We start from the raw sequence: 27685 nt of genomic DNA on the forward strand, positions 1-27685 counted from the left end.
TGTTGCTGAGCAGCAGCCAGTCGTGTTTTTCCCCTCGCCGAGCTGAGCTCTCTCTACTATCTGCTGCTCTGACTCTCTCACACGCTCTCTGGCTCAGCGGACAGACCAGACCTCCACTCTCCTTCTCCTCCTCCTCCTCCGGTTCTTCTTCTTCTTCTTCTTCTCTATCGTCTTCCTGACTGTTATTTCTTCCTTTTTCTGTTATTCGTACATACATTTCTCACTCTTTCTCACCCCTTGTTCTAGGGGCATTAGTGGGGGTCCTGGAGTGGGTGCTTCAGAGTCTGAGTGTGTGTGTGCATGTGAGTGTGTGTGTGTGACAGAGAGTTGGGGGGTTTCAACATGGAAGCAGTGGCACTGTACACGTTTCGTGCCACAGAGGGCGACGAACTCAGTTTCAACAAGGGGGACTTGCTCAAGGTAAGAAAAAGATATTTTTCACTATCTATCTACTCTACCTATCTATCTATCTACCTATCTACACACATCATAAACCATATCTTTCACTCATTTCTCATACTTGGACCAATCGATCAATCACATCTTTACCTTTTGCCGCCTATGCCGAGATAATGACCAGCATTACAACTTCAGGATGTACAGCTCTTGACAAAACCCATCCAGACGGTGGTAAATAAAGAGCGGTATGAAACATTAAAATGTTTCCAGTGGTAGAAATGCAAGATGTTTGTTGCCCCTACTGTAGCTGGCACCTGGCATCTTTTTGAAATGACAACATGGGCTATAATGTTGGCTTATAAATGTTTGCACTGATGTGAGTAGTAAGACGTCTCGAGTCATAATTCTTTCGTTAGATGCATAGTTTGTATATCTAGAGCTACTAGCTTAGCTTAGCAGAAAGACGCGGACCTCTCCTTCCAAAGTTAATCATCTCTGTTCACTAATTGTCGGTATAAATGGAAATATAGGTTACACATGGGAGCACATCTTGACTCGGTGCAGTAACTTCCTGGATTTTTGCTTGGTTGCCCACCAAATGGCAAACTATTTTCTTTACACTTCAAGCTAGATTCCTCTTGTTTTTAGGTGATAAACTCTTTTGTTGTTATAGGATGCAAAATAATGTTTTTTTTTTAAAGCTACATGCTACATGCAGTGCCGAGGTTCTGTTCCTGCACAGCTGGCAACTATTGTAGCAGAAAATTGCCCCTTTAAGACATTGACACTAAAATCTCAGTAAGAGCTTTTTCTTTTTTTTTTTCTGGACTTAAAGTGCGGCGCCAGCTGTTCCAATAGTTATAAGTGGACAAATCCAGTGAAGAAGACACAGTGAGATCAGTTTGTTCTCTGGATTACCCTCAGTGGATCAGAGTGCAATATGCTGCTGCACACTGGCAAATCTATGTTCTTGCGTTCACGAATGTATTGATGGATATGGAGTTAGATTATATCCATTGTGCAAACTATATACTGGGCAGTGCGTGCAGTATGTTGGAAATTATATAACATACAAAGTCTAGGCTTGACCCAAAATAACCCATGGTATTTGATTATGTCTAACAGCATCATAATGCCCAAGGGTAGAAGTTACCTTTAATTGTCCTCAGTAGACTCAGCAGATTATTCATCCCAGACAGAAGCTGTTATAATATTAGTTGACTGGACAACACATGAATAAAGCAGATTCTGTGTGACTCTGTCTGTGAAGACTTTGCCTTTTTGGGGCTGCCAACATGAGATGGTCGCTTTGTCAGTGTGTTTTCGCAGTAAATCAATGTGATTTTCTACTCAGTGCAGTGCAGTATGTGACTTGTGATACTTGCAAACCTACCTGTACATTATGATGTAATTTGCACCATCAAACTGGAGGTTTTATGGCCATAGTGATGCATTTACTGTAGGTAAAATAGGACCAATCTTTCAAACGCTGTCCAATTTATGCACATTTTCTTACCTCCCACTGGGATAAACTGCTGTCATGTCTCCAGCAAAACAACCCCGGTTCAGACTTGGGTCAAACTGTACTTTTAAATAATTCCTCACATTTTTTCATTCCTGCTTGCGTCACCAGATGGCCAGAGCTGTACGTCAGTTAAAAAAAAAATGCTGATGACAGATCACTTTGGTGTCACTACTGGTGCAAAACGTTTTTTTGGCAGTTTGCTGTCTCAGTGGTGCCAAAGCTGGTGCTTTCACACCTTGTTGCAAGCATGTTTAAAAGTTAGTTAGTTTAAAAGTTGTGTATTGTTTAGTTTGTGTTTTGTGCCGTGGCCGTGTGGCCATAAATAACTCGGGCTGAGTGAAGATTCCCAAAGAAATGAGAAAAATAGCAACAAAAGTAGCTGCTCTCACATTCGGTTTAAAGCTGAAGGCAGTACGGCCAAGTCTAACTCCAAGGCACACAAAAGTGGAGCACAGAAACACACGTTTCCTTTGTTGTCCAACTCTCTGTGCAGGAGTGTGACAATCTGGGATGTAATTGGACTTGGAAGGTGTAACTCATCTTTTCCAGAAAGTAGCCATGTAAAATTTTAAATGTCTAAAAAGAAAAAAAAAAAAAAAGTATTGAGGGAGACACTACAATACCTGGACGAGCAAAAAGAATTCAAGCCAAGGCTGCACAGCAATGGGTCACAAGGGCGCAGGCTGTGTATTTGTCCTCATGAGAGTTATGGAGATAATAACAGTGTAGTGCCAAAATGAAGTACCCTGCAGTGCATATTGTAAGGGTTAATTATGTAATTGTTAAATCCACTGGTACAGTAGGGACCGAAGGAAATGAGTCACAGCGGAGTTAGTCAGGGTCGTTTTGGATCAACATCCTAAATAGACTCACAGATGGGCCGCAAAGAAGGAAAAAAACCCTGCATTTTCAAATCGCAATCGAATTGTATCTAAATAAAAATGTGGAATTCAAGCTGATTTTATTACAAAATTATTAAAAAATTAAGCGATCTAAATATACCTGTAACATCGACCCTGGGGAAGAGAAACTAGGAGGCAATATTTCATAAAGCCATAGAAAGGGTGTGTCATGATACAAGTGGGGAGATAAAAAAGGTTTTCATCAGAAATGTGCGTTGATTAATTGATAACAGTTAAGAAAAAACATCCAATTGGGCAACGTGAATGTGATATTCCTTCGCAGGGTTTTATCTCAACAGGGTTTTATTGTTTTTAGGTCAACAAGGAAAATAGCACCAAAGTTTTCAACATTGATTGATTAATGATTGATTCTGTGGACAGTAAATCTTTTCATAGTCTGCAACACATTTTAAAGTGCACGTACAAATGTGCAGTGTCACGATTAAAACTGCCGGAGCGGGAAATGAAGTTTCTAAAGGTGGAAAGGGGACGGGGCAACTTTTTGACCGATGGGCAACTTCACTGAAGGAATTCTTCATCATTGCTCTGCTATAACTGGTGGGACACATGTCAGTTGTGTGTGTTTGAACTAGTTGTTACACAGTGTTTTCTTTTGCTTTTCATATCTTTAGTTTCATGTAGTGTTATTGATAAAACATACAGGCAGCTCAAGTCATCAACGTCAGCGCTGTAGCAGAAAGGAATTTTATAAAACATGTCACTCCATGCTGGAGCAGAGCAAACAAAAGAACAGCTTATCAAAATATCAAAATGACACAAAATAAAAGTGACAACAGAACGGAAAACAATAAAATCAGTAAATATTACAGGACTTAAAATGGAGCAGTTTCAGTAAACAAAAATGATTTACAATCTCTAGTCCTGGGTTTATCCAAGATAAAGCTGAGGTGCACAGAACGACAACGGGGCAGCGATGAGCAGATGTCGCAGACGTCTCCTATTGTCCACACCTTGATTGTCACTGACACATCTTTACATGATACATGATGTATGTAATGTCGACATGACCCATGAGCCACAGTTCTTTCCAAACTGATACAATAGACTGACTATTATTATTGTAAAACGATTCTAAGAAATGCTAAACGTTGTAAATGTATATGTATAATCCTGTGTGGAATTTGAGGAAATTGATGGATGACAGCCACTGTACTGAATTACGCTGATGTACAGCAGAAGTGAGAGAACGGATTGTGGCCTTTCACGTGATAGTAACAGCCTGTGCCAACATCATGATGGACCATATTTCATCTGTGTCTGTGTGTGTGCTTTCTCCTAGATCACCAACATGGAGGATGATCCGAACTGGTACACAGCTGAGCTCCACAACAGAAAAGGCTTTGTGCCAAAAAACTACATCAACCTGCGGCCACACGCGTAAGCGAACACACACACACACACACACACACAAGCATATGTAGGCACATCTTCAGCTCATCTCCAAAGCAGCTGATTTCATTTCACACGTCTTCTACTGGTTTATTTAAACAGCTCATCAGTGAGTGTGTGCAGCTTCAGGCTTTTTCTGCTCTGCTCTGGACATCTGCACTCCGGTATAAGGCAGCCTACCCAAAGGGACACACTCACTCGCTTACCTTACGTAATCACACATGATCCAGCCATGTGTATTAGTGTGTGTTTGCAGTGAGGCTGCTGGTAAACCGTGTGTCTCCATCAGATGGTCCTACGCTAGCTGAATTCTACTTTTCACTGCGCCAAACACTAAACTGGCAACACGGCTCCTTAATGAACACACCGGTGTACGGTCAATGTGGGAGTTGCCTCGTTAAGTTTGTGCACACAGTCTGCTGGGAAATGTGCCTGTGAGTTGTTCCTCCTACACCGCGTTCACATTAAAAATAAAAAAATTCTGCCCCTGTGACCTTAGCCTAAAAGGTCCTTTATTCTTCTGTCACACTGGATGTGCTCTGTGCCATTTGACTCATCAAACCGACCGAAAAAAAATATATAATACAACATCACCGCTTAAGCTCCACTACTGACAACTGAAATCCAGCATTTTGACATTGGTGTTTTGTTCATATTTAGCAGCCGGGTTTAAAAATAACTTCACAAACGTGCTAATTTTACATATTTTTTCTTCAGCCTCAACCTGTCTTACCCCCTTTTCTGTCAGCAGCATCATTTCCACTGAAAATACAAACATCTCTAATTATGCATAAAGAAACGACATCACTGATCTCTCGGCTGTCTTGCTCGTTTGTCTCCAGCTGGTTCGCGGGTCGTATATCCCGTGGAGTGGCAGAAGGTCGACTCCGAAACAGGGAGTGCGGAGCCTTTTTGGTCAGAGAGAGTGAGAGCGCTCCTGGAGAGTTCTCTATGTCGGTCAGGTAGGTCATAAAGATTCGTGTTTTGCTCTTTGAACTCTATTGCTGCTTTACATTATTTATTTCTACAGATTCACAGGTTCCTTTTTAACACGCACTGTTCTTCTCCTACAAGTAGGTTCCTGTTACTGCAAGCTGTTTCTGCATATGGGTCAATAAAGTTTTATCCTATTCCATCTAATGCAATCTCATTAAATTAGCAATGCCACATAAACATATGCTGTCTGCACATTAGTTATTTTATACATTCTGAATATGTTCATTCCTGTTAGCATAAATAGTTTGTGATGGTGGCAGGGGATCAGAGGAGCAATTAGAGCAGGAGGTGGGGGTTTAAGTGTCTGGTAAGAGTGAGGATCTGCAGCCCCTCTGGCCTGATGTGAACTAATCTTGTCTGGCACAGAATGGCAGCTGGAGCTGCTGATTGGGACGATCGGTTGTCTTGTCTGGGGATGGTGGTCAGGGAAGCAGCTGAGGCTTGGTGTTGTGTTCCTGTGGGCTGTGCGGCTGTTAAAAGTGTAGATTCAGTGGCCTGTGTGTCTGTGCGTGTGTGTGTGCGTGCGTGGATGCGTGTGTGTTTGTGTTGCAGGGAGGATCTTAAATCTGAATTTTGAAGGTCTGGAACGGAGGTTTGGTTCGTTACTGTTACCGGGACCATACGTCAAACAAGTGGGATTTGTCGACTGTTTTGAGCATGTTATACGTCTCCCGGATGGTTTTTCTTATGAGAGAAATTGAAAAATGGGCTGCCTTCCTTTAGGAATAAAAAAGAAAAATAGAGAGAAAGAAGAGAAGAGAAGGGAGGTGCTATGTTTTTGCCAAGAGGGGACAGAGAGGATTTTGATGCTACTCGTTTTTTTTTTTTTGGCCGTTTGTTGATGTCTCTGGCTGTGGCTGCTGGATGGTTTAGCAGCTTGAAAACTGGGTCAGGTGTTTGTGTGAGTGTGTGGTCCTTGTGTGCTGACAGCTTTCCTGTCAGAGGGGACGTCCTGACAACAGTAACTGTGGAAACTTCAGCCTCGGCTCAGCTCAGTCCGGCATTGACAGCAGCGCGTTAAAATCTTATCCACTCTCTTTATATGTTATGCTCAGGGTTCATTTTTACAATGAACAATGGAGAAAAGAAATAAAGATAGAAATACGTTTACACTGTCATCATAGTAGGAGCCAGAAAACAGGTACTACATTTATGGTCGTTCTTAGGAGGCTTTTGGGAAAATAAAATGTCCACCAATGTAAAAAGCTAACTTCAGAGAGAACACCAAGGACATGACCTCAGAGTCCTCGGTGGTAATGAGGGTTCTGCCTGCAGACTTTTAAGGTGATCATTGAAAGTCAGTCAGGAAGAGATTTTGTGATCTGAATTATAGATTGACTAGAGGCACCTTGTTAAAAATACCCTTTGAAAGGTGATTATGGAATAACATGTGACAGGGGACTAGCTTCAGACTATGTCACTGAAACTGTCCCAATGGGTTATTTAGTAGTTTATTTTTGGAAAATGGGCCGACGTGATGCCAACGTAGACTTTATTAGAATAAGAGGGAGAAGGAGAAAGAGTTAGAAATCCATTAGATGGGTTTTGACTCAGCACAGCAAATGGTGTATTTAATCCTTTCTGGTTTTGCTATAATATCAATTTATCATGGAAAAAGAATGAATGTGAGAAAAAGAGCTGTGGCAAATCGTTTTAAATAAACTAACCCATAATATATTATAGTCCACTTTTGGAACAGACGCAACTTTCATTTTTTTCTGTAATGGAAAATGTCACTTCCTCATTCATATAGCCCCTCGATCAAACCTGAAAGCAACAACTGTGTACAGTCTCTGAGTCATTAAAAAGACACTCGAGGAAAATCACTTTCTGAAGTAGTTAATCTATGTTCTGTAGAGGGAAACTTAATACACCAAGAAATTGCTATAATTGCAACATGTAAAGGTGCAACTCATTGTAATACTTTTGCTTTCAACGTGTCTTTTCGTATCAAAGCCTTAGTCTGACTTTTCTCCTTGATGTGTTTTTTTTTTCTTTCCATCAAACTTTAAGAGCTGACGTCACTTTCTCTTTTCTCACTGACAGAGCTCAAGGTTGCTTTACCACGGCACCAAGTGTCGCTTGACACATTTTAATTTTAAAAGTATGGCAAACGCAAGCAGACACACAGGCTCGCACATGCGCGCACACACACACTTACATAATTGATTTTCCTGTGGCCATTGTTTTTTGTATCAGGTGAAGGTCATGTAGAACAAAGACATTTTCTTTTTTTTTTAACAGCTTTGCTTTGTCTGAGACCGATGTCTTTCAACAGCTTTGTGCATTTTGTGCGTGTGTGTGTGTGTGTGTGTAATAGTCTGTGTGTTCACCGTTATCATTCGGGGAGTCTTAATCTAAGATTATTACTGTTAAATCATTTTTCCTCTTGCCCCGTCTTAGCATTATTGATATCCCTTTTCTCTGCTCACATCCATGCTATTGCCCCACTAAAGCAAAGTTGTTCAATAATAATCATCATCATCATAATCATCATCATCATCATAATCATAATACATTTAAATGCCCTAGAGCCCATGGTAGTTATAATGTGTCCATAAACGTCAACTGTAAGTTGCTTTGGATAAAAGCCTAATGTAAATGCAAATGTAACCACAAAAAGATGTAAAATGACCAAAAACAAACTTGAGTCCAAAAATACGCACAAAACATCCAAAGTAAGCATCATATAGTCCAAATCTCACAAACAAGCAAAACGTCACCCTCTTAAAATAATGACCGAAGTCATTTTTTCAAGTGTAAAAAAAAAAAAGAAAAAACTGAACAAAACAGAGTAAAAGATAATTTTGGCAAAATAATCACTTTTGTCAAAAAAATGACTTAGGCCATTATTTTAAGTAAAACTGCCACAGACTCAGAAGGACCAGACAGAAAGGGTGGGGGGCCCTTTCCCTGTCTGTGTCCTGCCTTGGACCCCTGCCTTGCTTGTTTCCAATTGTCCCTGATAGATATCATTTCAGATAAGGATGAAGTCAGGGAAGACAAAGTGACACGCTGTTATCTTCCGGCTTCTGATTGACTGAACACACCTGATCTGGGTGATCAGCAGTAGGTAGGGCAGGGATAACTGGAGAACAAGCAGGGCAGGAGGGCTTGAGGGCCAGGGTCGAAAATCCCTGTATTATAAAATGTTGCCAGCTGACACAAATATGTCCGATGTTTCAGCATTTCAGTTTGGGAAAACAAATGGCCTCAGATGTTACTGACTCACACTTCCACTGGCTGATGGCTCATACCATAAGTGCTGAATTAGGCCGTTCATTCAGCTCCATAATTTTACTTTGAGCTTTAAGTAACGCAGCGCAGTGTCCCAGTGAATATCATCACTTGGGGGGCAATTTCACACTTAGTGACTCTTGATAACTTCTCAGATCAAAGTACATTAGCTCGGTTGAACAAGTGAATCAATGCGGAGAAGATGTGTCAGAGAACTGCATGATGGAGTGAAAAATGAAGTGGGTTACGCAACGTCATTTTCAGCTGGGGGCAAGTAGCTTTATTCTTTAGGTGAACTTCAAATCGAACTTGTGGCCTTACTTCAGGTTTCCCCAAACTACTGAAAACATCATTTGACAAATTAGAAAAGATTATTTCTGCTCACCTGCTAGCAGTCAGTTAGCCTATCTTAGCACCTTTAGCGCTCACCTGATCTGAACTACAAACAAATCCAGATGAGCCTGCGGTTTCATTTTTACAGTGCAGACAGGAAGATGGCATTTCAATCTAACTCTGAGCAAGAAAGCTAACATGCCTTACGATGAATCAATACACAAAGGGTGCAGGAGGGGATTAGAAAAATCCCAAATAAGATGATATTTGCCAATATTTATATTACACAGAAAAACATTTGTTTGTCTCCTTTTTCAATTCTTAAGGTAAGCTACACCACAGCTCAAAGACACAATACACTACGGCTTCTCAGTGACAAGAACACAATTTAGAGAGACTTGAAAAAGACAAAGACATAAATAAAAAGAAAAACAGACAGACAAGGGAAAAAATAAAGAGAGACAGAGGGAAAGAGGGAGCATTAGCAGCAAATAAAATAGACGAGAGAATGGAAAGTTTGTTGCAGGTAAAGAGTTGCGTGAGTTTTTTCCACCTTGTATACTGAACCAGTGGCTCTTTGGCTCAGGTAGTATTGATCTAAACCAATAAGTATGTCCAAATATAATATTTGGATCACAATTGTCCATTGCTGGGTATCTGCTGATGCAAAATACAATATAGTACCAAAATGCTGTGTTACTAATGAAGGTGAAGGTGTAACCTTCACTACTAGTACTAGTCTATCTCTTCTTAATGTTCCTTTTGTGTTTCCGATAACAGCGTTTGCCTTTTCATGCTGAAAAGTAACGTAAAGAGGGAATTCTGAACTACACATATGTCTTCAGATAAACGTTTTAATGTACTTTAACCCCCGTGGCTTCTTGTGGAGGGATCTCTTAAAGGCCTGTGTGAACAGGAGGAATGGTTTTGGCAAGTAAAACCTGTTTCAGTGTTCATATGGGCATCTGACACGTGAAACAATGTGAACCCAACACACATAGTTACTGATCTTAAGGATTGGCTCAGGGTTTTGTTGAAGCCAAATAAAATACGTGTTTACTCGAGGCAGCTCCGGCTCAAAATGGCTCAGATCGTTTCTTTTTCTTGACAGAGTTAAGAATATATCTCAACCAACAGTGGCGACTTAAATACTAATGACATTTGCATAAGTAGCTGAAAATGATACAAGTTAAACATGGATGGTGTCTGATCACAAGCAAATAAACAACAATTGCTCCTCTAAGTCTAATCAGTGTTTACATGGAGACATTTTTTGTCTGAAAGGCTTCTTATTGAAGCATCAACATGCTCTTTGACTAAATCGCCTCCAACAAACATTTTATCATTCTCCCCCTCATTCTCTCTATCTCAGCTCCCTCTCTCCACCCTCAAAGCTCACACACACACACACACACACACACACACACATCCAGTTCCTCCTGCTGTCTTCCTCCATCTATCTTTATGGATCTGCTTTATTAATGCTGCAGGAGGAGCTGAACCTCTCTCTCATTCACTCACTGACATGCAAGGACAGGGTGACAAACACAAATGTGAACACACTCATAGCCAATATGCTCACAAGCATCCTGTCACCCATTTCATGCACAACAACAGTCACACATGGCTGTCACACGTGTATTCTTGATTCAATGCGTCCTTGACACACCCATGAGTTACTCATAGACAGATGCACACACAGTCGCAGAGTTCAATTGACAGCTGGAGGTGTCACAGTGTCTGTGTGAAGAAATCCAGACATCTGCAGTGGTATAGAAACTGAACAGGAGATTAAAAAAAGAGGCGCTGGCAGAACGAGAGACAGCGAGAACAGGGAAGTGAGAATAGATTGAAGGAGGAAGTCGAGACGACGATGGACGGGTGACCTTCATGTCTTTTGAATTGTGGTGGCGCCCACTTAAAAAGTTTAAAAATATATTGTGTGCTCATCTACTGTATATCTTTCTGTGTGCGTCTATTTCATTTTCTCGCTTTTAATCGTTCTCAGTCTCATTCTCTTTTAATCTCTCTCTCATTTCCTTTTACTTGGAAAAAGAACATAATCTCTCCATCGCTGTGGGCCTTAATTACACTGGATCAGGGAGATGAGAGGGCACTTGGAGAGCGGGCTTTGTATGTGTGCGTATGTGAGACAGAGGGAGTGGTATGAAGCGGAGACCGATGCTGCCTGTGTCAAACACACCTATATGAAACCACCCAACCTAAAATATAAAGTTTCACTTCCACTGTTCAAGCACCTTTATTAAAGAGGGTAGAAGGTGACACGTGATCTATTGTAATACGTCTGTTACACTTCACTTCATTGTAGTTTTATTAGTATTTTTCAAAGTTTATTTACGCTAAATTTATGCTTTTTTCGTGTCACATCTAGTTTGAAAATGCAAGGTGTTGTTTGCATCGACATCACTGTTGTGGTACAGTAAAGTTGTATTTTTTCACTGTAGGACCAATTCAGTATTAAGATGCAATGTATTTTAAGTGGTGCTCAATGAATATACAAAACTCTGGTCAGGAATTTTGGTTGGACATGGCTCGAGGGATTTGTACTGAACATGTAGACCTGTTTTGCAAAATTCAAAATGAAAGGTTTCATTTTTCACATTTTATTTTTATTTAGCATATAAATAAAATATAAATCGTATTATATATATTTTTTTTTAATATGTTGTACCTTGATATTAAAGGGAGTTAAAAGGAGTTTGTTGTTAGATGGCGCTATATAAATAAATTGAAATATTTTCCCCTACATCAACAATGGCAAGTTCTATTGGTCAAGAGTCAGTAAACAGGGCAAAATTATGATACTGCACTACAATGTTTTGCAGGTAGGATAACGATCAGTGTATATGAGACAAAAGGTTCTGCTTTCAAGTCATTTCATGTTTATGGCCTTGAACAAGCTGTAGGGAGGCAGAAATGTTTATACCACAGAGAAGTGTCTCCCTGCTTACAGCTCGGCCATGCTCATGATTATAGACCCATGAACATCAAAATTAGTTAGGATTATTATTACACACTTGCTTCTGGTGTCATCTGGTTTGGTCGACCACTTCTGAGGGGGCTTTTTAATTTGCTCAATAACCTTAGAGATTCTCAGGCTTTTGCCAAATAAAGATATTTAAGACTGCATCACATTCCACAACAAGTAAATCTTTTTTTTTCTCATTAGCATTTGGATACTTTAGGTTTGCAACCTTTATGAAAATCCGACTATGTTTTAGGTGATATTTATGCACAAGTTTTAAGGACCACTATAGAGAACATGTTTAATTCATATTTCCACAGTTTTTCTTTTCAATGAATACATGTTGTGGAAAAACAGCACAAAACTTTAAACTTTCCTTTAAATCACTGCCTTGTAAGTTTCAACTTTACTGTATGTGTGTGCTTGATAGCCACAGGAAGCAATGAAAAAATGGGCCATCAAACAGGTCTAACCCTCACAAAGATGCTTCTGTGAAATTGTTTCACAGTCATATTTATTGAGTTGAAAAGTTTTGCTAGTGAGACCCAAACAAACAAAGAGTAAGTGCTTGAAAAGGCAGTGCTGCTATTGCCTCACACCTGCAGGAAATGTGAACTAGATGTGGCCAAAAGGCATTTTGCAAAAAAAAAAAAACAAGATGCTTTGTTTCCATGTTCCTTTTTGTTTAGTATTTGGCAGGTTTCATCCTAAACTACTTTAGTGTTTACACTGTTCACATCCGCTCCTTACCGTCCACACCTCCCTTCATTCGTCACCATTAACCCCATGGCTGTTTTTTATTTGTCATGCGGTGAGGTCACTTGCTCATGCTTTGTCTCATTCAGCTGCACAGGTGCACAGCAGCTCGCAGCAGTAACAGAGCCCCACCAGTGGGGTGCAGCAGAGGGTGACAGACAACTAGAGACTGGTGGTGAGACTGGTGATGATCATTAAGGCGGAAGACCACAGTTTTGGGATGTGCATGTGTGTTAGACTGTGTGTGTGAGTGTGTGTGGTTGAGTCAGTCAAGGAATACGGTTAAATCAGTGATGGAGAGGAATCGCAACCAGGAGGGTTAAGTTAGATAAAATAGAGAAGTGAAAGAAGCACAGAGGGGAATACACACAGAATTAGTATGCAAAGACTGAAAAAGTCCGGTACAACTAGTTTATTTGAACATTCTTTAGCCGTAGGTTCATAATTCTTTGAAGAATGACAGAGAGTGAAAAAAGAGAAATGAGGCCGCAAAGAGCAAAAGCAGTGAGGGAGAGAAAGTATGGCAGGGTGGAGGTGTGGCTGAATGCCATTCAGTCTTGAGGCAGTCAGTCCTGCTTGCTCACAGAGCTCGGTGTCTCAACACAGAAAGGAATTCTGGGTGAAACAGGCTAATAGTCATTGACTTTCTTTGAGCTTGGAGCTGTGCCAATCAGGAGAGTTTACTGAGGCTGAATCATGAATGCCAACTTGTACTTATGCTGTGGAAAGTGTCATCCATTGGATATGTTATTAGACAGCAATGATGTTACAGTAGAAAGATAAAAAAATAAAATAAGTTCAAAATTAACAGACGCCTAACACACACTCACCTACTCTGTGATGTGTTTAAAAATATGGGGGTGCTGTATTGACTTCCATTGCATATTAGATGCAGTTATATAACAGTACAATCATGGTGATAGTCCAGATTTCTAAAGATAAGTTGGCAAGTTACTTAGCAACCACAACCGAGCAGGACAGGGGGGCAGGTATGATTGCCAATGCAAACTGACCAAGCTCTTTTAATCATAACAACAAAGCATGCGCTCTGGCTATTTTTGTACATTATTGGCTTAATGACAATGTTATTTTTATCCATAAAAAAAAAAAAAAAACAATCCCGATCAACCTTGTATTCATCAATATCCATGATACAAAAAAATTCTGTAATCTTCTAACACATTATGTTGTGTGAATTTATTTGTTTTTTTAAAGAAATACACATTTAAATGTGTTTTTCTCACATCATCTGCATTGCACGGAAATATCCACACCGACAGAGCAGAGTACATGAAATGATTGCTCTTAATATTCCCAACTAGACCCACACACTGAAAAGAATTTGTTTATAATGTGTTTTAAAAGTGTGTGTTTTTTGATCAATCTAGTGTCATTATAAGCTTAGTTCTCTTTTACCTGTTTTAACGATGTTATTATTGGTAAACCAGAAGAAAAGCTGACATAAAAATATTATAGAATAGAACTTCATATGCTGAAACTCTAGTATGTATCCTTCTTTTCCCTGTTTTTAGAGGAGACAAATAAACAGGATGACACTGAGTGTGTGCCAGCCCCAACAGCTGACAGCTGTAGCGTTGAAGTGGCGACTACAAGAACCAAAGGCTAAACACGGTTGCTATTAATTCAAAGCTGTTCAAAGTTCATTGTGATGTAAAGACACACTGCTTTCCAGATAACGTCTGGCTTAATCTTCACTGCTACTAAGTGCATTTGAGTAGAGACAATAGGAAGTTTGTGTTAACCTTTGATCGACAAGGTGCCATTTTGTGAGGTGGGCCCCCGGCTTGCTATAGTAGTTACCCGCATACCTTTTGTTTGGCTATAAAATGTTTAAATCCCTCAGATGTGATGGGGACGGAACAAAGCTAAAGTGGCACTTATGGCGTACAACAAGAAAAATTCAACACGCCGTGACACCAACTTCACCTTCTTTATTGTTTTAGTGTTGTTGATTCACATTCTAATTCGGATTATCAGATTCAGCTCTTATCGAATCTTGTTTCTGATTTTAATGTTATTTTGGAAAGAAAAGAAGAACCAATATTTATACTTTGCCCACCTTAATTTTTGCCACATTTAGCCTATAATGATTAAAGCACCCTACCCGTCTTCCAACCTTAACACCCACACAGGTCCTTATCCCCTCATATGACCCACTGAAGTTGAAATAGCGCCACCATGTAGAAAGCTACAAAATGGAGGATACCGTTGCACATTACTTGCTCTATCCATTCAAAAACGCAGGATCAGAACGGCGCAGACACAGCAGTTTTGTAAGGATTAGGCACAAAAATATCCAGTTAGCATAGGCACTAAAAACACATGGTTATGTTTAGTAGAAAAGTTATGGTTACCATAAAAATCAGTGCTTCCTTAAGTCACATCACATATATGGTTGCAAAAATATTAATAAGCAGTTGATTTACAATGGATTTGTCTCCTAGGCAAATGTTGTGTGTTTTCTGACCCATCCACTACCCCGACCTCCTTCAGAAAAACCTGAACTACACAAATAACCAACATCATGTTATAGGGGAGGACAAAAGTCTTCAAAAGCCAACTGTGACAGGAAGGTTTCTTTACCTCTGTATTTGTAAAAAATATATTCCTCTCTCTTATGAAGAGCGATTAACAAAACCAAATAGAAAACCAATTTTTTAAAATAAATAATGGAAAACATATACCACTAAATCATAGTTTACTGTTAGTTACTGTTAGTCTTGTCAGCTGCATCAGTGTGCTAACAACATAAAATCATAAAAAGCTAAGGTGCTAGGATATTGCTGTGACTGATCTCATGCAGTTATAAAATGCAGTTTCAGATATCTATAAATAGGATTATGACTAGAAATTGCAGATATCCTTAAATGTATTGTGTATATCAGTTGATATATTTTTCATTTTGGATATCTGAAATTAACATTATTCAGATATCTATGAATATGACATTGTGGATAACTGAAACCTTCTTTGTGGCTACAAAGACAAATTACAGATATCTGCAACGGATATTCAGTCTAGCGATTTGTTTCAACAATGTTTCAACCCCTTGCCATATGTGGAAATATCCTAACTGCAAACATTGCATTTTGTTGTCCTTATCCTGTTTAGCGACACTAAAGCAAAACTTTAAGCATATGTCAGCCATTGGTCAGGATGTAAACGCAAGTGTCTTTTCCCAAATACTAAGTAACACATAATGTGAGGTCCTGGCAGAGAAGTGAAACTTTCATAGGCCGTCAAATGCTCATTGCGCCATCGCTGAAATGTGCCAAAATTAGGAACCGAGGTGAAGAATATAAAGGCATGTTTCTTATCCAATCTATGGGTTTTTGTAATTTGGCAACCTGTTGCCAACCTTGATATGAAGCAACAGGAAACAGACATGGCCACAGTTTTCCTAAATATCTACCCATAATTTTGAGGGTTTGAGACAGATGTAGAGACAGATTTTTTAAATACAAAACGAGACTGTAAACAGTTATAGTAAATTGTTTGTTAAGCAGTGTGACCTAATATCTGTTAAATATTTGTATTTTAAAATGTATCTGAGGCTGAACCAGGCTGAATCTAAACCAGCAACATCTAGGCAAACCTTTTGGGGAGAAAGTTACCTGTTTTGCAGGGAATCATCTCTGTCTACAAACTTACTAAAGACACATAAGGCAGCACATCTTCATTAATGTTCTAGTCATATGATTAATGGCGTATGATTTAATTCCCTCCATCTCTTTTCATGTTGCAGTTATGGGGACCACGTTCAACATTTCAAAGTGCTGCAGGATCGTTGTTGTCAATACTACGTGTGGGACGAGCTCTTCTCCTCCCTGAACGAGCTGGTGGAGTTTTACCATAGCAACAGCATTGCTAAGGAGAGGACCGTCTTTCTGCGAGATCCCGAGCACTTTGCCAGGGTAAGCATGTGACTGTTTGTCATTTTTATGTCATTTAGCATATGTGACTTGCAACTTTTGCAAAGAATCACTAGAATTGACACGTGCGACTTTATTTTACAATAACTGCAATTAATTAATAAAAAAGCTTGTTGTTGAGATGTTACTTCTTGTTGTGTATTACACAATAAGATCCTTGAAAATTTTTTCTCAATCATACGCTAGTTCTTGCAAAGAGCTTAGGCATTGTCCCCTCGAAAAGCATTTAAAAACACATCTGTTCTTGTTAACATCTGTCTCCTTTCACTCCCCTCTCACTGTCGCAAACGTCACAAGACATTTGAACCATCTGACTTTAAGATGCAATGAAACAGCATTTCAGCAAAAGGGTGTAGATATTTTATAATATATTTTTATGTTATTATTATTTTAGTTTAAAAGTCAATGTGTGCTTACAAACCTAACAATCTACCCGGGTGGTCATATTTCATTTAGCAGTGACTTGCAGGCCTAACCAGTTTTTTAATGGAGCTGACAGCTATGGGAACACTCCATATGTTGGGCGAAATGTCTGGAGCAGCAGGGTTTGACATAGAGGTGCAGCTTGTAATGAAAGATCACAGAACTACCGTTGGTTTGGAGCAGAACCAAATCAGTCATCTTGGGCAATGAGCCAGAGGGAGTGAACACAACAGTACTAAAGAAAACTGATTTTAAGAGCAATCCTCACATCAGCTATGATTTAGTCCCTTCAGAGCATACATTTTTTAGTCCAGCTTCTTTTTATAGGTCATACATATAGACACGTGTTTTAGTCCCGGAAATGCTATGGAATATTTTACTAACACTGGGCTTAAGTATAGTGTATATAGAGAAAACCTCAAAACACTGTAAACACACAATTATGCGAAAATGACAGGTTGTTCCCATGATGCCGTCACGATGGGAGAAGCTGTTGTTATATTATTGTGAACTCATTATACAGACAAGATCACATTGCATGGCAACTATTTCTGGGCGTGGCAAGCGAACCGCACCCAAAGGTGAACCCGGTCACTATGGAGGGATTTGATCCAATGATACTGGAATGACAGAACGCCAGCCGCATGCTGATATTGAGTATCACATCACATATTCAGGTGTGTAACTTGGCACCTGAGAATTGCATTGACCTGGAAGCTGTCAAGGTCATCTTTGCACATGGAGAGCATTTTTCAAAAATCAAAAACGCCTGATTGTTTTTGATGTTGTTTTGTTTTATCTCTGATGTAGTCACTGTTACCATATTAAGCGAAACAACTTTTTTGAAACTCCTCCTTCACAAAGGTGATGCCAGATGGGCCTTGGACAGCTGGCTTTTTGAAATAGCTCTGGACAAAGCATGTTAGTCAGTCTGCCAATCTTTCTGTCTTCAAAATTCAGAAGACGGCCCCTCCTGTCTATGGGGCCCCTAAGTTTTTCTTCTTACACCACTACGATGTTAATATTTGCCTCAGCAATTATTTTCTTCACATTCATGTTCTTCTCCACGATCGGCAGCAGTAACTGTAGGGATCCACTGAATCCTGCCTATGACCCTGATCAAATCTAATATTTTGCTTGATGACCATAAATATTATACTTGCTAAACATATTGGCATAGTCACTGTTGCTCTCTTTTTACTAAGAAAGATTCATATAAAAAATCACAACTTTACACAGCTGTGGTCACTGTCACTTGTCTAGAATTTAGAAGAACAGAACAGAGATTTAAACTTAAGCAAAACTTATTTTATAGACATTGCATTATAGACAAATATAGCTATATTTTTCTTAAATTATAGACAAATATAGCTCAATGGATAGAGCTGTCCACGAGCGAAACGCTGAGCGCTAACTCCCTGGGCACCGCCTTTGCGGCTGCCCACTGCAGACGTTGGCGTGCAGATGAAGGAAACTGATGCTCTGTGGTATTTTTGTGGTGTTCAGGACGGAACGGAGTTTAGAGGCGAGAGTTGGTGTATTATTGAAACTAAACTGAAAGCAGAAGTAACACATAAAGACAAATATTGACACTCGTGTTTGTGACATTATTAAGGGAGTGAAAAAGTATTTATACCCCTTGAAATTTCCCCATTTTGCTACGTTATAACCACAAATATTAATGTATTTTGTTGGTATTTTATGTGACAGACCAAGACAAAGTGGCACATTTTATCTGAAAAGTGTGGCGCGCATTTGAATTCATCCCCCCTGAGTCAATACTTTGTAAAACCACCTTTTGCTGCAATTACAGCTGCAATTGCAATTCTTTTGAGGTTTGTCTCTACCAGTTTTGCAGATCTAGAAAGTGAAACTTTTGCCCATTCTTCTTTGCAAAATAGCTCAAGCCTAGTCAGACTGGATGGAGAGCGTCACTGAACAGTAATTTTCAAGTCTTGAGACAGATTTTCAATTGGATTTAGGTCTGGACTTCGACTGGGCCATTCTAACCTATGATTATGGTTACATCAAATGCCAATAAAATACATTGATTTTTATGGTTGTAATGTGACGAAATGTGGAAAGGTTCAAGGTATTTTTATAATATTTCTATTACTACAGTTCCCTCACTTTTCCTACATCAGATTTTTATTCTGTGGCTATAAAAGCTCAAAACAGAATGAGACACATCTCTACAAAAATAATATATAGACTAACCCTGGCTAACCCCTTATAATAATGGTAATGCATATCACACATAAAATAAATATATGATAGTATGGAGGAAATTAAAAGAATAACGAACTTTGAAAATAATCATATAAGTATCAGTGGTTACATAGGTTCGTGCTCACGAGCAGAACCTTGAAGTGTGTTGAGTATGTAGGACTGTAATTGTTTGGGAATGATCCAGATTTATTGATTTCAATAAGTTAGATCCTTCAGATGCAGGGAACTTTGTACTCCATCTCTTCACATGCTTGCTGTTGTGTTAGCGTAATTGAGGAGTGAGTGGCATAAGAGCCAGCAGGACTTGGCCGTTTCTTTTCTGAAACTAGATTTTGTTACTCAGACAGAGTTCTCGTTATAGCTGGAAACATCGACCACACTGGTGATATAGCACACAGGGTGATTTTTACCCTCAAAACAGGTCTCTGTGTCTCAGATAAGCTTAGCTGTAGCTGCCTCCTGAACGGTTTTCGTGCATTTTCACCACAGGGGATTCTTCACTCCACTGAACACAAGCAGCTGCAGCAGGTACAAGTGAAGAATTTAGCTTGAGGGCATTATGATGGTAGCTAAACGGACAATAACAGCGGCGGGCCCATGGGAGAATGATAAACTCTCTGTCCTAAATACATTCAAATCTCTTTAATGTGAGCAACTAACACAGAGAAACAGCTACAGATCTTTATAATCGGTTTGGTGTCTAAAGATTTAGGTTATCCTCTGTTCTTTGCTGTAGTAATGATGTCGTGACCCTTGACCCTGTGCCAATAAAATTAAGACTCAGAAATTGTTTTACTGGCCCGCACAAGGAGTTTGTCTTGGTTAGTTGTTGCACAGAGAATAAAAATGCACAACTTGAGACAAACAGTGATCTTAAATACAGACAGACTGAGAATTATGAAAAGAAAGTTGCAAAGGAGCAACACAGCAAGAGATGGAATAATGTGCTGCAGTAGTTGTAGCGTGTGGAGCAAGAGCACAGTGTGTGTCATTGGGGGGATCTGGGTCTTGGAGTGATGGCAGATTGCGGTTGATCACCCTCGTACCTGGGCAAAAGGTACACGGCAGTCTGCTCCTGTGTACGAGATGCTGATGGAGAAGGTCAGGATGGCCTCAATGACGGCAGCTTAGAAGCGCACCGTTGTTAACTTTGGCAGGTTGATCTTCAGCTGCATCAGAAACTTCTTTGTTAAGGAGTAATGCTCAGCTCCTATTGGAGGTCCTGGGTGATTGCTGTGTCCAGGAAGCAGAAGGGCTCCAACGTGGGTGATGGAGGTGTGTGGTGCTGGATATTAAGTGAAATCCACAAGCATCTCGACTGTTTGTAGAGCGATGAGCTTTAAGTTGTTTTGGTATTTCCCTTTCTATCTGCTCAAATTGCTAATTCAAAATGAACATTCTGCTGCCATCAAGCAGAACTGCAGCTAGAAAGAAAAAGCTAGAAAGGCTGAAATAAAGAACTTAAACGGATACTGCATTATTTTTCAGTTTGATAAGGAAGAAAAAGAAGAAGAAGATAAAATGAACTGGAGGCTTTAACAGAATGTTAATTTCATTGCTATTTGATGCTCAATTTAATCCTTCTCTGCCATTTTACATTCTCCAAGAAAAAAAAAAAACGTTTTAGCAGTCATCTTATGGATAACACTGTTAAATAGCTTGTGTCACTTAACGAAGCCACTCAAGTCTGTCCCAGCTGTTCCAGCGCTTTCACCATCAAGCATCCATCCACAAGGGTTAATCCTATATTCAGCAAATGCAGCTGGAAGTTATTACCTTCACAATTAATCGATTAAAATATGGCTGTCAGCTTATTTCTGTGTGTGATTTTATTACATTTCCTGTGATTCTCCTATGGGGCTTGCCCCAGGTGAGAACTAGTGCTATCACATCACAAACGTGCATATTTAAGCAGCATACATTGTTCACTCTGTGCAATTCTGCCTCAGGACTACATTTATGTGCTGCTCAATGTTAACATCCAGATGATTTGGTGCCAGGTGGCCTTTTGTTTTCATATATGACTGCACAGTCCTAAAGAGTGCATTCTGTATCCATTATTGCACTGAAGAGACTTTAATATACTTTAAGAAATGTCACAAGAATTCACACCTGCAGACTCCAGTGACCGTGTTCTGCTGCACACTTTTCCATTTTCTTCACTTACTTAGACAATAAGAGCAGCACTATACTGTAGGTCAACGCACTGCTCTGTCACGACCTGAACACAATATTTATCTGTCTGCCCCTTGGCTGAGGTGACGCGGTGAAGGTGCCGTGTTTACGTGCACGCTCTTTGCAGCCTTAGAAAAAACCTGTCTGTCCATATCAGATCGCAGCAGCTTAGTCATACCTTGATGTGTAAAGCCCTTGTTTGTAACTGTTTGCTGTGCTCTACCTTCACAACACAAACAGACAATAGTTTAGCAATTAGCATGTGTCTAAAGCATTTTGCACGTCTGCCAAAGCTGAATAAGTCCTCACCGACAGGGAGATGTTGTACCGGATTATGTGACGTTGTTTGTTTTAGCTCTACATCTACAATGATGCTTGTGCTTTTGTGGGCTATTCTTGCAGCAGTAACTACAGCTAAACCTTTCTGGTCCTGCGTGTCAGCTTGGAAGGATTTTTATCCCGTTCCTCCTTATAGAATGGCTCCAGCTCGAGTGTGTTAATTAGCTTCCTTGCATGATCTCCCTCCCTCCTTTCACTGCGTTTCTGTAGTATTAATGTCAGGACTTTGCAAAATATTCTGTTTCCTCAGTTTTGTAGTAGAACGTTCGTGTTTAGGGTCTTCGGCCAATTTTTAGAAAACCTTGTCAACCCTTTGCGACCTGGTGAGCATCAAGAGCGCTTCTTCTGAGGTTTTTAGAAATCTCCTCTTTTCGAGCCATGCCACACTTTTACAAAGCGGTGTTGTCAAGATCAGACTTTGTTAATAAAGACCCAGAATTCTCTTCTTTAAATAAAGCAGGGCCACTCAGACTCATTCAACACTGAACTCATATTATTGCAGAAACACTTGAAAGTAAATCCTGAACTTGAAAGGTAGAGTTTATTTTAGATTTATTTTAAATTTCCCAGTTCTTACAGTTTCCCCGTTAAATACAAATTAGAAACAATAAATTTCTCCAACAATTTGAAAAACATCACTTTGTAATTGTGGGGTTTCATCTTCACCCTTTGACATCTACAAAAACCAAACGCCTCCATGTTTCCCAGTGAGTATATCTCCACACACCCTTATGGCTCAGACTTCACTCCATTAAGGATTCACTTACAGGGATTATGTTGTCAGGTGAGAATAGGTAACAAGACAATTAAGTAATGGAGCAAATCCTTTCAAGTTTGTGCATTATACTGTACCTAAATTCTTTCCACCTCTTCTCTTCTTTCGTAGCCTCCCTGTGCATGCGGAGTGTAAATCATTGATAGTTTCCCCACTTTTGCAGTCACTGCATCTTTTCTTTTCTCACACTTTAGACGGTGACACTAACAACGCAAAAACTACAAGAGGAAAAAGAAGATCTTACATCGCTCCCTTTAGACTTAGATTATGTAAATGGTTCTTGAAAACAAGGTTGAAGAGAAATCATGTAAACTTCCACTTGTGTACTGTAAATGTTTTATGGAAATATTTGCCCAACTTGTCTTTGTCACTATTTCTGAGACCACCAGATGATTATGCTTTCATTTTTAGCTTTATGTGTTATCCCCCCTATTGTACTGTTAGCTTTTCCAGATAAATTCCATAGCAGCTCATTACACATCCCTTACAATGGGATGACATGAAATTGTTCTTTTTTTATTTCTCCCTCCATTGCATGTCCGAACTTTCTCTTCAAACTAAAAGCTATTTTGTGCGAAACATTGCCTTCTTTTTGACACCTTGTCATTTTCAGATGGAGTGTGTGTGTGCAGACAAAGCTGTTGTCCATTGATTGTTACAGAGTAATTTGTTTCACTGTCAGAGTGAGCATGGGAGAACATGCTAATCACAGGGTGGCCCAGCTGATTTACATGGAGCATGTTCCTCCTTGCAAAAAAAAAGAAAAACATGGCGTTTTCCCTCTACTGTCAGAAGCACATGCATTAAGACACAAACCTCACAGGATTTCATGTGTGTACTCACAACCCCCCACCCCCCACCACCACATACACACACACACACACACACACACAGACGTGACAACACAGGCCTGCACACACATGCTTGCTCACACCCAAACAATAAGGGATAAGACTGTAAGGATTTTATAGATTTGTAGAATTGATAGATTACATCTGTGGCTCTTGATTCTAATCCTGCTGTCTGGTTTGTGAGTGGACATGTTAGTATATGTCAGTATACCTGCCTCTCCCTGCATTATAGTGGATATTATACTGAAATAAGAGTAGTCCACGGCAATAAAGCCCAAAATTGCAACACAGACACACACTACACATGCACAATATTGGTATTCCTTCCAATCTCTCAGCTCCCTCTCAGTTTATATCACATCCACTTTGCTCTGTGGGAGTGCAACGGACACCCAAGGGGTTAGTTAAGTTCAAGACGCTCTCCTTAAAATAGCCACGTTTACTCCTCTACTCTTAAACTGCTTTTACGTCCCGAGTCAACAGACATCAGAGGAGGCGAAGAAGAAGAGAAGAAAACACTAGTCACAAGAAAAAACACAGCGAGACAGAGAAAGCACTGTGTTCGCTGTTTGACATGAAAGCAGTTTTAGCCTGCAATAGATCGCTGTCAAACATCACGTTTCAACAGAGAGATGGTTGTTGTAGGATGTGTGCAGGTGTGCACTTATATCTTGCATTCACCCTCATTATTCTGAGCTTACATCACCTCTCCATCTCCATGTCTTATTAACTTTCTCACGGCCTCCAGACATGACACTTCTTCCAGACTTCGTCATTTCTACTGCTAGCGTGGCTATAAGCAGAATACCAAAGAACAACAACACAGTTCAATGACACAGCTCTGTGGGCGGATTTTCACGTTTCATAGATTTTCACATGGTGAGGTGTTCATGAAAATACACTGTGTACCTGCCTAAACCACACAAGTCAGTGGTAACGTAAAAGAGCTCAAATAAACTTCACACAGTCAAGTCAGGACCCACTGACGGCTAGAAAAGTCATGCCTTTCATCTCTAATGGTAACTACAAACATTAAGAGGCAATTTGTCGATGACATGTCGCGTAAAATCTTGCCAGGAGAGGCAGTGAGTGCCAACTGTAGGTATCACATGTACAGTAGAATGAACATGTCGCCTCCATCTCTCTGCCATCCTGTTCATCCCACTCTGGGTTCTCTGGGTGCCTGTCACTGCCTTGGCTGTGTTTCAGTATGTCAAATGCTACTTGCCAATATATGGCTTCATGTTTTTCTTATTGTAGTTCTGTACATTTACGTAATTCTCCGTTTTACACTCGTTTTTGTAAGGATTTTGTACAGTGCTTAAAAGACACTGAGGTGAAATAGTAAAGAGCCCGGTGAATTATTTCCTCGCTATTCAGACTTTATGCTAAGGCAAGCACCTCAAACTTTGCATTTAACTCTTAGACAGAGAGCAAAAAAAAAAGGATCATTCAAAAAGTTAAAAGACTACAGTTAACAAGAGGTAAAGCTTAACATAAGACATATCATACATTAGTCTGTACATAATAAAATCTGTAGAATTTGCTTTCATGCCTGCAACTGTCTTGTCTCTCATATTGAATGAATATTTAACATGAATGGACTGACCGTGATCTAGCTAAATAAATGTTGAATGAAAATGATAAATAAAATATACGTGTAACTTTAAAGAAACATTGAATACATTCTGTATTAAGTGGACACTGCCTGCTGCTGCCTCAATTTGAAAACACGCTACAGGCTACTTTTGTCAATGCACTAAAATATAAACTCCTTTCAGCTCGCACTTGGGATTCAGTCCATGTGCTGTTGCAGTAAGGTTTTTTCCTTTGCTTTAATACAGACATAGAGATAACAAGTGTGAAACTTAGAAGAAACACCTTTCAATTTTTAAAATTCCACTACAGTAAAACTGTAGGATGTTACTCGTGTAACAACAGTGGTCACCATGGATTTTCAAAACTAGCATCAGCATTTCCTAAATAAGGGTGTTTTTACAAGCAAAAACAATTAATTCTATCATAATGTTAATATAACTAGCAATAAGTGAAACAATGGTAATATTAAATATGGCACATTCAGCTAGTACGAACTTGCTTTACCTTAAATTACCTGCAGTTTTACGGCAATTACCTCAGAGCCTTCCTGAGATATTTGAATGAAACAGCTGTATTGAAGCATGGACAACCCTATGGCCACAGTTGTTGCTAGCACAGAGGACTGATCACCTCTTTCTTTAGGCCTTGTATTTTTGCTACCCTTCCCAAAGAATCTTTCAAATTCTTCAGGCTTTTGTGAAAACTATGAATCGGTGGCTAGTTAGACAGAGGGTGCACGGACTGAGGGTCTGATGTGTGTGATGGCCGACTGATTTTTTTATCACCGTAGGGGCATGATGGAAAGTCTGCCTAAAGATGCAAGACAACAGTAGTGTTGAGCCTGACAATTACCAGAGAGTTTTTAGAGAATTTAAATTAAGAAAATGATTCAATTTTGACTGTAAACGGAATCCGAAATGGTGTCTGATCTCTTATAAATCAATAAGGCATCAAAAGATGTCGCATTAACTTTCTCTTTTCTTCCCTCTCCATCTTTTCCCCACAGCGTCCTCACCACGCTCACGCTCTCTTTGACTTCACCCCTCACCATCCGTCCCAGCTACGCTTCCTGCGTGGTGATGTCATCGAACTACTCGACTACTCTGATTCGCAGCGCTGGAGGGGCCGTTGCCACGGACACGTGGGCTACTTCCCACCAGAGTACGTCCAGCCTATTTACCACTGCCAGTGACTCAGTTGAAAGAAAAAAAAAAGCCATTCCACGGCAACAAGCCTCGTGACCCTGCCCCTCAACTGCTCCTTGTTCGCCCTCTTCATTTTTGGGGCAGAGAAATGATGAGCTGCTGCTGAACTGCTCATTATGAAACTGGCTCCTCCCTTTCCCAGATGTAACATGTTAATCAAAAGCCTCCACCTGCTGCTACAGTCTCGATCACTTTCACTTAACCCCAAAGCTCCACTTTCTCTTTAAACATGTATTTAAAAAAAAGAAAAACTAAAAACAGATATGGACCTTTACACTGTGGAGAACTCACACACATTTACAGACAAAATTACACACACATGCTTCCAGGCATAATCATTTATTATAGCTTATCAGCACTGGTGCAGGCTAAATAAAAGCAACACACACACACACACACACAAACACTCACACTAACCAGACATGAAGAGTGTGAGGGCCATGGAAGCCTGTGGAGGAAGGGCAGAGTTTTCTTCACTGCAGATGAGGATTTGCTTCAGTATTTTGCCGCCGTTCCCACGCAGAGATCCGGTGAGCTGAAAGGACAGAAACAGAGAGTCGTTGTGTGACAAATATTTGTGCCACACACTCTCACAGGATACTGACACAGCACATTTTTCTCTCACCGGGCTGGTGTGTGCAAGTGTGTGGAAGAGGTTTTGTGTAAAAAGTGGCTCCGAATCCATGTAAAACTGCAAAACGCGTGTCTTTATGTTTATTGTGCGACGGCGAGTGCGAGTGTGCAGCCATGCATGCTGTTGACAAGTAAAGCAGGTTATTATGTTCCAGTGCCCAATAAGAAGAATATCACAGCTTAAAATGTAATAATACGCTCAACTCAGTTTATGGATTCTTTTTGTTTGTTTCCATGTATTTATTATTATCGATGTGTAATCTTAGAATACATATACTTCAATTTAAACATTGTACAAAGATTTTGTTTGGACCAGTCTTCCTTAACCTGTAATGACAAATCATTTAAATAAAGTCAATGATTTATCTTTGTGAACTTTAAACGTTTGGAACATGAATTTGTGAATGTGTCCACTGAAAAATAGTACAAATAATACAGGGTGCACAAAATGCCAATAAAGTCTTCAGAAATAGAAGACTAAATGCACTAGCGAGTGGAAACACAGAAAGAAAGGTGGGCAGTTTGTCTGCTGTTAAGCTTAATGACTTTAGAGGTTATCAACCTCGGCCTTTGCAGGTTTTGCCTCGTTTGCCTCGAACCCTAAGTCCCTTTTTTGTGTGTTTATAGTTCAAAATGCAATTAAAGATCATGTAATGAGTCAGTCCGTGTTGTTGATTATGCTATGCACAAAGCGCTCACCAAATGTCACAACTGAGCACTTGCAGCATCTACATGAAAAATAGGAGAGAATTTGAGAAAGAAATGTGGTAACAATAAGTAAAAGTCATCTATCAGGCTATAATTATTTTCAGTTTCTGTGCATCTCTCAATTTTACATGTAAAAATCGACATTATTTTATACTGAATATCTTCACATTTTGTTTTGCTGTTTAAAAAAAAACGAGCAATGTGCAGACGTGAATTGGGCTCTGTAAACCTGTGAGAGGCAAATTCTACCG

At 39.8% G+C, this 27685-nt stretch overlaps 1 protein-coding gene across 1 annotated transcript; it reads left to right on the forward strand.

The window, feature by feature from the left end:
- On the forward strand, positions 1-27108 carry grapa (GRB2 related adaptor protein a). Its single transcript, XM_067476047.1, has 5 exons — positions 1-420; positions 4127-4224; positions 5079-5198; positions 16311-16479; positions 25895-27108. Exons 1-5 carry the CDS (start codon positions 343-345, stop codon positions 26078-26080), a joined length of 651 nt encoding a protein of 216 aa, XP_067332148.1. The 5' UTR covers positions 1-342; the 3' UTR covers positions 26081-27108.
- Positions 27109-27685: the final 577 nt, after the last annotated feature.

Source organism: Channa argus, chromosome 15 (assembly GCF_033026475.1).
Source record: "Channa argus isolate prfri chromosome 15, Channa argus male v1.0, whole genome shotgun sequence".
NCBI lineage: Eukaryota > Metazoa > Chordata > Actinopteri > Anabantiformes > Channidae > Channa > Channa argus.

Bases quoted from the DNA above. Each gene is read 5' to 3' on its own strand.
- grapa (XM_067476047.1), top strand. From the start codon at position 343: ATGGAAGCAGTGGCACTGTACACGTTTCGTGCCACAGAGGGCGACGAA. The intron at 4,225-5,078 runs GTAAGCGAACAC...GTTTGTCTCCAG, and splicing joins ATCAACCTGCGGCCACACGC to CTGGTTCGCGGGTCGTATAT. The intron at 5,199-16,310 runs GTAGGTCATAAA...TTCATGTTGCAG, and splicing joins GAGTTCTCTATGTCGGTCAG to TTATGGGGACCACGTTCAAC.